The sequence below is a fragment of the Vigna angularis genome, chromosome 10 (assembly GCF_016808095.1).
Source record: "Vigna angularis cultivar LongXiaoDou No.4 chromosome 10, ASM1680809v1, whole genome shotgun sequence".
Classification (NCBI taxonomy): Eukaryota; Viridiplantae; Streptophyta; class Magnoliopsida; order Fabales; family Fabaceae; genus Vigna; species Vigna angularis.
Genome location: NC_068979.1, coordinates 14,140,789 through 14,152,564, shown reverse-complemented (window position 1 = coordinate 14,152,564; position 11,776 = coordinate 14,140,789). Strand labels below are relative to the sequence as shown.

General features: G+C 41.5%; 1 protein-coding gene across 1 annotated transcript; it reads left to right on the top strand.

Annotated features, from left to right (window-relative positions):
- The first annotated feature begins 10,834 nt into the window (after nucleotides 1–10,834).
- Nucleotides 10,835–11,525, top strand: LOC128194404 (gibberellin-regulated protein 14-like). Its single transcript, XM_052869991.1, has 2 exons — nucleotides 10,835–11,255; nucleotides 11,500–11,525. Exons 1-2 carry the CDS (start codon nucleotides 10,835–10,837, stop codon nucleotides 11,523–11,525), a joined length of 447 nt encoding a protein of 148 aa, XP_052725951.1.
- Nucleotides 11,526–11,776: the final 251 nt, after the last annotated feature.

Here is an 11,776-nt window from a genome sequence, read left to right as displayed (position 1 = left end):
CCCCCACTTCCTCCACTTCCTCCACTTCGTCCACTTCGTGCACGTCCTCTACTTCGTGCACTCCCTCCACTCTGTCCACTGTGTCCACCTCCTCCACTTCATCCACTTCGTCCACTTCGTCCACTTCGTCCACTTCGTCCACTTCGTCCACTTCGTCCACTCCATCCACTCCGTCCAATTCGTCCACTTTGTCCAATTCGTCCACTTCGTCCAATTCGTCCAATTCGTCCACTTCGTTTACTTCCTTCACTTCCATCACTTCCACCACTTCGTCCACTCTGTCCACTTCGTCCACTGCTTCTTCCACTTCCTCCACTTCCTCCACTTCGTCCAATTTGTCCAATTCGTCCACTTCCTCCACTTCGTTCACTTTCACCCTTCCTACACTTCCTCCACTTCCTCCACCTCCTCCAATTCCTCCACTTCCTCCACTTCCTCCACTTCCCCCACTTCCTCCACATCCTCCACTTCCTCAACTTCCTCCACTTCCTCTACTTCGGCCACGTCGGCCAATTCGTCCACTTCCTCCACTTCCTTCACTTCCACCACTTCGTCCACCTCATCCACTTCGTCCAATTCGTCCAATACGTCCACTTCCTCCACTTCCTCCACTTCCTCCACTTCCCCCACTTCCTCCACATCCTCGACTTCCTCAACTTCCTCCACTTCCTCCACTTTGTCCACTTCGTCCAATTCGTCCGCTTCGTCAACTTCCTCCATTTCCTTCACTTCCACCACTTCGTCCACCTCATCCAATTCGTGCAATACGTCTACTTCCTCCACTTCCACCACTTCCTCCACTTCCTCTACTTCCTCCACTTCCTCCAATTCGTCCACTTCGTACATTTCTTCCAATTGGTCCAATTCGTCCACTTCATCCACTTCCTCCACTTGCTTCACTTCCAGGTCTTCGTCCACCTCGTCCACTTCGTCCAATTCGTCCAATACGTTCACCTCCTCCACTTCCTCCACGTCGTCCAATTCGTCGACTTGGTCCAATTCCTCCAATTCGTCCACTACGTCCACTTTATCCACTTCGTCCACTTCTTCTTCCACTTCCTCCACTTCTTCCACTTTGTCCAATACATCCACTTCCTCCACTTCCATCACTTCGTCCACCTCGTCCACCTCGTCCAAATCGACCAATTCGTCCAATTCGTCCACTTCGTGCACTTCGTCCGCTTCGTCCACTTCTTCTTCCACTTCCTCCAATTTCTCCAATTCGTCCACTTCCTCCACTTCCTTCACTTCCACCACTTCCTCCACTTCCTCCACTTCCTTCACGTCCACCACTTCGTCCAATTCGTCCAATACGTCCACTTCCTGCACTTCCTCAACTTCCTCCACTTCCTCCACTTCCTCCACTTTGTCCACTTCGTCCACTTCCTCCATGATAACGGTTGAAAAACCGTTATTTTTATGCTTAAAATTGATACCAAAAGCAACCTTTAAGATTTAGAAACTAGCTTGAACTCACATTTTTGCTTTAGTTTTGTGAATAAGAGAGTTGAAAGTGAATTTAATGATTTTGTGCAAGATTCCCTTGATTTTGTAGGCTAATTGAATGATTTGAAAGAAGAATGGAAGTACCGAATGATTGGAGTGCTGAAAAGTCAACCAGAAAACAGAAAAGTCAACCAGTCAATCAGAAAAGTCAACCAGTCAATCAGAAAAGTCAACCAGTCAACCAGAATGCTGAAAAATCAATCAAAACGCAGAAAAAGTGTGACTGAGTGGCGCTGAGCGGCACTTTTCAGGTGCCAAAATCACCGCTGAGGGGCAAAAACAGTAGCTGGGGGCAAAATGGATCATGCGCTATTACCGCTCAGCGGTAAAATACCGCTGAGCGCCATTCTAAGTGGGCTTGGACCGGTTTTTTGTTACTTTTATGGGCTTGGGCCTAATTTTCTGTATTTTAGAATAGTATATAAGCTTTAGGACGTCCTAGGGTTTGTATCTTTGGTAGGAACGAAGCAAACACTCTCTCTTCCACCCCTTTGAAGGAGGATCTTAGATGCTCAGGCTACCTCTTTACCTTTCTAGGGTTTTATCCTTCATTCTTTCATTATTATTCATCTAGTTTCACCATGAATATGGTGAACTAAACCTTGTATTGTTGTTGGGGAATCAATGTAGTCTTGTGAAACTCTCATATATGGAATTTGTTTTTACATCTTATATTTAAGACCTATGCTTTCTTTCATCATTGGTTAGGGTTTTTCCTCTTTGCTCAATGCTTGCTTTGTTTAACTCATTCAATGCATGATTATTGATTTTGTCGATACGGGAACATACGGGGAAGTCTAGATCCGGGGAATTTCTCCCAATAGTATATTGGTTGCCGTTAAGCTCCTGCACTAAAAGAACTAATTATTAGGAATGCTAGGAATCGTATGAACTCGTAATTAGGAATAGGCCTTCTTGCAAGGTAATTTAGAGAGTGGCATTAACAATGATGAAAAGAATGTTGAATTCCTAAAGTGTATGAGAGTGGATAAGATGAAATTCATAACCCCAACAACATACTCATCCATATATTCCATTGAAGTGTTTGTATTTTGTTTTAGCCATTGATCAAATTCATGCATACATGTTTATTTTCTGTTTTGCATATTAAACTCCACTTATTTCGTTCTTAAGTCTTAAATAATCAACGAATCACATAACTAAACTAGGCCGTGAGTCCTTTGGGAGAACGATACTTGGTCTTACCGAGTTTATTACTTGAAACGATTCGGTCACACTTGCCGATTGTTAAACAAGTTTGTGGCGCCGTATTTCGGTGTTCATAAATTTGTCATCACTCCACTTCCTCCACTTCCTTCACTTCCACACTTCGTCCACCTCGTCCACTGCGTCCACTTCCTCCAATTCGTCGACTTGGTCCAATTCGTCCACTACGTCCACTTTATCCACTTCGTCCACTTCTTCTTCCACTTCCTCCACTTCCTCCACTTCCTCCACTTTCACCACTTCGTCGACGTCGTCCACCTCGTCCACATCGTCCAATTCGTCCACTTCGTCCACTTCGTGCACTTCGTCCACTTCGTCTTCAACTTCCTCAACTTCCTCCACTTTTTCCAATTTCTTCAATTCGTCCACTTCCACTACAAGAATTTGCTGGATTACCGAAGGGTATTTACAGACGGCCTCACGGCCTTCGGTAAAAGTAATTTACCGACGGTCAGTTATAGTATTACCGAAGGTCTATGATCCCTCGGTATTGAATACAAAAATAGCGCAAAATACAGGCGGCTTTTTACCGAAGGTCCTTAGGCCCTCGGTAATAAACTGGTGATTTTAAAAACCGAGGGTCCTAGGCCGTCGGTATGTTTGAGGGTGAATTAAAACCAAAACTTCTGATTTCCCTCTCCCATTTCGAGCTCGTCGACGAAAGCCTATTTCCCTCTCCCTGCGAATCATCTCCTCAGGCGCATTGTCTCTGTCGTCACGGTTGTCCGTCGAGCTCATCCTTCATTCGGTCGTGTTAGTGAGGCGGCGTGACAGTGGTTGTCGTTGACGGTTTGAGGACGGTTGGTGACTGAGGCGACTGGCGTGGAGTAGGAGGGTTGGTGATTGAGGTGTCATCCTTCATTTGGTAGGCTTGGAGGTGTTGTTGAGGGATTCTCCGGGAAGGGTGTTGGTGGGCGGTGATTGGGGCATTTATTGCGGCTGCCGTGGAGTAGGGAGGGTGTTCCCCGCTAGGATTGCCGTAAGGTTAGTGTTCTGTTCATTTGAATTTTAGGTTTGGGGCTTCCTCCTTAATTGATTTCTATTTGTTTTCGTGCTTCCAAATTCTTGCAATTCCTTGCAAGTCATTCTATATTGGATTGTGGTTGTGGCAGCAAGGGTGGTGCTTCGTGGATAGCGTGAGGAGGGCATTGCGGTGGTGACGTGTTGTGGACGTTGCTTTAACTGGTGTAGTTGGGCTAGGTCTGCCATTGCAGAGGGTGCTGTGGAGCTTTTTATCAGGTTTGCTATCTTCCACCGCTGTAGCTAACTGCATTTAGAAGTTCCTCTTTTAGTGTTGGATAATAGCATGATTTTTCGTTATTTATGTTCTTGGATGAATTTAAACATCATATCAAAATGTAACAGAAGATTTATGCACAAAGTTGTTTGTTTGTTTTTGTCGAACACCATCAAATATAGTTAGCTTCTACTTCTTGATTCGATATGAAACTGTACATCAGTATGTCAAAACTAAGTATTGGATTTTGTGGTTGTTTTATATGACTTCCGTTTGTGCATGGACTTATGCACAAGATATCATGAGTGCATCAACTTATCCCCATCTACAATAGGGCAGCTTAAAACCGGGCAGGTTGGATTGACTCCGGATTGTTTTGTGGCTTGGAGAGACCATGCCACTTATTTTATGGTGGGTTAGGTTAGAAGATCATCTCATGTTTTATTGCGATTCTCTTATGAAGCTTTCTATAGATAGTAAAATTAATATTAGACTCCAGTGTGGCAGAAGGTTATGACACTATATTAGATTATCCCTTATATAAACGTAGAACTAAGAAAATAAAATAACAGAAATTATTGAGATAGTTAGAGTAAAAGAGATAGTGGAAGATTATTTAAACTAACCTCTTGAGGGATCATAAAATCTATTAACCAGGGAAATAACAGTGCTCTTTCCACAGCCACTGCTACCAACCAATGCTACTGTTTTTCCAGCTGGAATGGACAAGGACAGTCCTTGAAGGATTGGTTTGTCTGGGCGTGATGGGTAGGAAAAGTGAACATCTTGAAAGTCAATGTCACCTTTGATTCTGCTAGGCATCTTCCCTTCTGATTCATTACTTATTAGAGGCTTTGTTTGGATCACTTGGAAAACTTCTGAAAGTCCTCTGCCGTTGCTTTTCAAGCTTCCCACACGTAACCCTACACACTACCTCACCTACATACATCCAACCAATTACCTCCAAAGTATTCTTCCGCATAAAACCAATTTCAATATTCTATTCTAATGCCAAAGTTGATTGCTTCTTCACATGGTATCTCACGGCTTTGGTCTTCTAGCAAGAATTCAATTGGAATAAGTTCCATTAAAAAAACTATGAAGTAATGGACATTGGAGCAACTAGTAATTCCAAATTAGATGTATGGTTCTTCGGTGCAGTAAAAAAAGAGCTCCACTTCCGTGTACATCTTCTTATTCTCATCCAAAAGAATTTTCCCTTCTACTCTAAAGCAATTCCCGAGCACCCAACCAGCACCTATGCATGTGCTTCCTTCTCCAAGCATATGAATAAGACTTCTTCTCTCCAAATTATCACCGTACACCTACCACATCTAATCACTTCTTCAATCTCAAACAAGAAAGACAATTCTGTTTTCTTCCAGCCGTGAATCACCACTTCCACTACCTACTCCCATCTAATCAACAAGCTTTACATCCAAAGAAAGAAATAGAATAAACAAACGTGCTGCACCATGAGCTTCACAAATGATTAAAATACACTTCTTTCTCTCCCCAAAAACCGTGAACTAATAGGAACCATTCAATATTCAAGCAATATTCAAAGCCAAAACCCACTTCCTTTTCTTTTCCAAAACTGTGACACATACTTCAATTTAGTTTCCACTTTCAATTTTTTTATTCATAACCGTATGAGCTAGGCTTCATGGCAATGCTTTTCAGAGTTTTAATGAATGATTTGCTCTCAATAACCACTCACTTTGCCACCGTTCAACACTTCATCATTTTAGCAAAACCGAACAACCAAACTTATCCCTCCCCAAAAGCAATTAAATAAATATATTACTCTTTCCATCACAACAAACATTGAAGGTGCATGGAATAAAATAAACATTCAGAAAGTATTTAAGTATTTAAATGCAATTCATAGTGGAAGTGATACTACAAAAACACGTTAACTGCAAAGAGAATAAAACTACTCAGTGAATACTTTCCAATGTTTAGAATGAGAAAATGATTACAAGGAAAACCTCTGGAAGCTGTACTCAATAGAATTCAACCAAAAGCTTCTTCTCTGTGGCAACTAAACACATCCCCCTGCTCATTGCCCTCCAACCAAATTGTTTTTCTGCAGAGAACTCCATCCAAGAGCAGCATCCAGCATCTGTGTAACGTCCAGAACCTCCCAGCCACAAAAGCTTCCCAGTAACTTTCCAAAACGTTCCCCCAAAGAGTGTGTCCGTGAATGTGTGTACTAAGAGTAGTGTCCAGACTCCCAGTAGCCAGTCTTCCTCTTGTGTGTCTCTTCATTTTTAAAGGGAAAAACAGCCAACTATTGGCCATCTCTTCCGTTCAATCATGGCCCCCCCTCTCCATGTCTTCTGCCAAGCTTTTCAGTGAAGATAATATTCCCTTCAGTGGCTGCTCCCGCTTTTTATCCCAACATACGTTTTGCTGAATGCTTAGTTGTCCAAGGGCCGTGTGTGTTTTTTTTATCTTTGTTGCCGTGACTTCTCTGATGAAATGGGTAAATCCTGAACTATCACTTGTTTACTTCAAACCTTGTGTGCACTACTTCTTCGAGCTGGAATGACTTGGGTCCATGAATGCATTTCTTTCTTCCAAATATTATGTTGTAAGTGGTGAATAGACCCCTTGGCTATGAGCTTTGGAGTGGAAAAAGTAGATGGACGTAAATTTCCCCAAGGCATCAACTGAAACTAAATGCCAAAATGAAACCTTGAGTGGAGAATTGATTAAGTTAATTAGTCATTTAAAGTCCTATGGTGTTAAAAACATTCTCAGTAGAATGAGAAGGGTAACAATACCTTAACCACTTACAATTGACAAAATATATGAAAGTACTCTATAAAAGAGAACTTTAGTAATGTCAAAATATTGACTCCCCCAAAATTTATTTACAACCACTTAGGATGTCAAAGGCATTTCAATACGGAGGACTTCTCTTTGGATGCCCTTATTGAATGCCTATGACAATAGTGTTGAAATTGCCTTCCATGTTTGACTTGAGTAGTAATAGGTTAATTACTTATGTCACATGGACTGTTGTTGTTTTGGCTAAGTTTTTATTTGTTTGGCTTGTCACAGAACATGGCCCATTTTCCCAACCATCGTGGATGGATGTACGACCGTTGTTATAGTGGAAGGAGAGGTTTGAAGGAATCTTTTGTCATCGGAGTTGAAGAGTTCGTGGAGACGGCCCAACGATATCAATATTATGGCCTTGATGGAGGGATTCGATGTCCATGTATCAAGTGCGAATGTACAAGGATTTTGAAAGATGAAGTCGTCAAAGTTCACCTTTACCAAAAAGGGTTCATGCCTAATTACACGGTTTGGACATTTCATGGTGAAGAAATTCCTTCGACCTCCACTACAGCTGAAAAACGGCTTGCATCAGGTTCGAATACTATTGTACATACATCTGAGATAGATCAATTTGCCTATATGCAAGAGATGGTCGACAATGCTCTTCGTCACCATGCTGAAGAAGCAGACGATAGTCATGATGAAGAGCCTCCAAATGAAACGACGCAGAGGTTTTACAATTTACTGACAGAGGCAAATCTACCTGTATTTGAAGGTTCATCTGAGTCAAAATTGTCAGTGTGCATTAGACTCATGGCTGGGAAATCTAATTGGAACGTTCCCATTCAAGCAGTGGACTTCTATACAAAATTGATGTTAGATTTGACACCACCAAACAATTTCATGCCGAAGAATTATTACCAAGCCAAAAAATGTGTTTCAAAGTTGGGATTGGATGTCAAGAAGATTGATTGTGTTGTTAATGGATGTATGTTATTCTATGACAATGACAGTGGCAAAAATGATGCATTGTTGGTTGAATGCAAGTTTTGTGGCTCACCTCGATATCATACAATGCATGTTGGACGGAGGCAAAAAAAGCCAATTCCCTTAAAGTACATGTTCTACTTGCCTATAATTCCAAGATTACAAAGATTGTTTACCTCAATGCAAACATCAGAACACATGACATGGCATGATGGTAACAAAACTCCGGGATTTTTGCGTCATCCTTCTGATGGTGAAGCTTGGAAGCACTTCAATCGTAAACATCCATCCTTTGCTAGTGAAGCACGTAACGTCAGACTTGGTCTATGCTCTGATGGGTTTACCCCGTACATTCAGGCGTCTGCATCACCATATTCATGCTGGCCCGTGATAGTTACCCCATACAATCTACCACCTGAGATGTGTATGACAAAGCCTTACATGTTTTTATCGTGTATAATACCAGGTCCATCTAATCCCAAATCATTGATTGATGTTTATTTGGAGCCTTTGATTGATGATTTGAAGAAGTTATGGACTGGTGTTTGGACGTATGACGTTTCAAGGAAGCAAAATTTCCTTATGAGGGCAGCCTTGATGTGGACTATTAATGACTTTCCAGCGTACGGTATGTTATCTGGTTGGAGCATGCATGGTCGATTAGCTTGTCCACATTGCATGGAACATACAAAGTCATTCCGATTGAGTTATGGCCGGAAAAGTAGTTGGTTTGACTGCCATCGACGGTTCTTGCCCATTGATCACCCCTTTAGAAGAAACAAAAAGGCATTTCGCAAAGGGCAAGTTGAAACGGATATGCCCCCGCCGAAGTTGACTGGATCACACGTTTGGAGAAGAGTGAAAGACTATCCAAAAGTCACTGAATCTGGTCATAATAGGATAAAAGGGTTTGGAGAATGGCATAATTGGACTAAAAGAAGCATATTCTGGGATCTTCCCTATTGGAAAGACAACTTGCTAAGACACAACCTCGATGTCATGCACACAGAAAAAAATTTCTTTGACAATGTCTTCAACACAATTATGAATGTTATAGGTAAGACAAAAGATAATGAGAAAGCAAGAAAAGATTTACCTTTGTATTGTGGACGAAAAGACTTAGAGTTGAAGGCGCAAGGTAACGGCCGATTATTTAAACCAAAAGCAAATTACACCATGTCAAAAGACGAGGCAAGAATAATGTGTGGATGGATCAAGGAGCTTAGAATGCCAGATGGATATGCTTCTAACTTGTCCAGATGTGCCAATGTTCAGAACGGTACTATTCAAGGGTTGAAGAGTCATGATTGTCATGTATTCATGGAGACTTTCATCCCTCTTGCGTTCAGTTGTTTGCCAATGCACGTGTTAAATCCACTGATAGAAATCAGTAACTTCTTTAAAGATTTGTGTTGCACGACACTAAAGGAGAATTCCCTAAAAAAGATGGATGAAAATATCCCAATTATTCTCTGCAAATTAGAAAGAATATTCCCTCCTGCATTCTTTGATTCAATGGAGCATATTCCAATTCATCTTGCATATGAAGCTTGGCTTGGGGGACCTGTGCAATATAGGTGGATGTATCCATTTGAAAGGTTTATGGGAGAATCCAAACGTTCAGTTAAAAATAAAGCTAGAGTAGAAGGCTCAATTTGTGCAGCTTACTTGCACAGAGAGACAACGTATTTTTGTTCACATTATTTCAAAAACTTCATGTTGCCCCCCACTCATGTCAGAAATGAAATGCAATGGCAAGTTGAACCACGTGAAGGTGCATTATCAGTTTTCCGACAAACAGGCCGTCACGCAGGGAAAGAATTCACTCATTGGTTAACTGATGCTGAATTCAACTCTGCTCATGTCCATGTCTTGATCAATTGCAGTGAAGTAAAGTCGTACCTTGAGTATGTCATCATCCATCTCTTATCTTAGTAACTTCTTTAATTGTTATACAATAATGAATTTCATTTGTACCAGCTCATTTATTGTGGCTGAGCAAGTCGTAGAAGGAAATACTTCTGCTAGAATACACTCAGAGTTTCCCCATTGGTTTAGAAATCAGGTCCGTTCTTTTTCCTACATTTAGAGCAAGGTTAATTTGACTCTTGCTTTTATAATTTTGTTAGTACCTTTGTAGGTTTTTAATCAGGCATTAACTCCCACGGTTCAAGAGTTAAGACATCTCTCGAATTGGCCAATGAGATGTGTCAAAGAATGGCACACTTAGTTGACCAATGGTTACAAATTCCATACACATGAATGGTCTAAAGGAAAGAAAACATCAAATTGTGGTGTGTATGTGAAGGGCCTAACAGAGGGTTGTTATGATGATTTCTACGGCATCATTCATAAAATATATGAGTTAGAGTACAACAGCACTACTTCTCCAAACAGAGTAGTACTTTTTTATTGTCAATGGTTTGATCCTTCTAGAGCTGGTACTAGAGTCGATCCACGCTTTAATATTGTCGAACTCAACCAGAGATTAAGATATGGACCGTTTGATCCTTTCATTCTACCAACTAATGTCAGACAAGTTTATTATGTGCCATATCCACCATTCCGCAATATTGACAAGCGTGGTTGGGCCGTAGCAATACAAACCAAGCCTAGAGGTCGCATTGACTCAAATGAGGTTGAGGAAGATGTTGCCTATCAACTTGACCAAATGTCACAACCACAAGAAGTTATTGAAGTTGAACGTATAACCGCATTGGTCGACCCTGATGGTGATGGAGATGAATTACAAGCAACAATACAAGGTGATGAAGAACAAGAAGAAGAAGAAGAAGAAGAAGAAGAAGAAGAAGCTGATGATGATGATGATGACGACGACGAAGAAGAAGACGAAGATGATGATGATAAAGACGATGATGAAGAAGAAGATGAAGATGAAGATCATGATGACGACGATTGAATGTTGGACATCCATTGTAGCAAATTGAACTGTCATTTCAATAGAGTTATCTAAAATACCATCTTAAAAGTTGTATGCAATTATTTATACATTTACTTTAAAAACCATTGATTCTTCGTTAATCATTTCTATTTTTTCGCTTTATTTGTAACCATTTCAATGCAGTAATGACAGGACAAGGTTCAAAACGTCCTAATAAAGGAAAGGGGGTAGCAAGGCCTAGAAAGAGGCAACGACAGGTACCAAAGTATGTACTTAGGGTGCCTGCTAGACTACCTACCACTGTTGTCGGCAGTACATCATCTGTGGGGCCTCCTCCTACCCCTACAGTACAGCCTCCTACACCTACAGTAGACCCTACTCCTACACCTTCAGTAGACCCTACTCCTACCCATGTAGTACACCCTTCTACTATCCCTGCAACAGACCCTCTTCCTCCTCCTGTAATTATAACCCCGACTCCGCCCCCTGTGGTTATAACCCCCACTCCTGTCCCTGACCCTACTTCTATACCTTCCTCATCTGTTATACCGCCTTCTGACACTGTCACACCATCTGCTGATGAAGATTCAAGTGGAGATGGTGAAGGTCTTGATCCGCCCCTCCATGATCGACCATGGATTGAGCCGTATGGTAAAGGGTAAGTTTTTAATCTCTTGATATAATTTGATGTTTAAACCCTACTGTAAGAGATGTTTGACTTTTATTCTGCAGGTTTATTCCATCAAGGGTTGCTTCCCAGGCCATCACACGTTCAATTAAGCAACAGTTTCTAAGTCCATGGCCTACTTGGGGAGCAATTCCTGATGACGACAAAAAACCCTTCTGGCAGCGCTTTCAGGTGAACAATCTATTTAACTAATTGTCCCTCTTATTTTACTATGGTCTATAATCAATGTTTGTTCTCTTTAATGTTACAGATGAAGGTGCAGTGGAAACCTGAACATGAAAGTCAGATACACAGAAATTTCCACATGAAAGCATCTCATCGACTGTCAGAGATGTTTAGGGATGCCCGCAATGCAGGACAGGGCCCTTACTGGCTGGGTGAAATAATTTGGAACTCTTTACTGGCCCATTGGAATACAGTAGAGTTCTGCAATAAGTGT

Excerpts from the sequence above, each read along its gene's own strand:
- LOC128194404 (XM_052869991.1), top strand. The coding sequence starts at position 10,835 with ATGACAGGACAAGGTTCAAAACGTCCTAATAAAGGAAAGGGGGTAGCA. Across the intron at positions 11,256-11,499 it reads TTCAAGTGGAGATGGTGAAG|CGCTTTCAGGTGAACAATCT; the intron begins GTCTTGATCCGC and ends CCCTTCTGGCAG.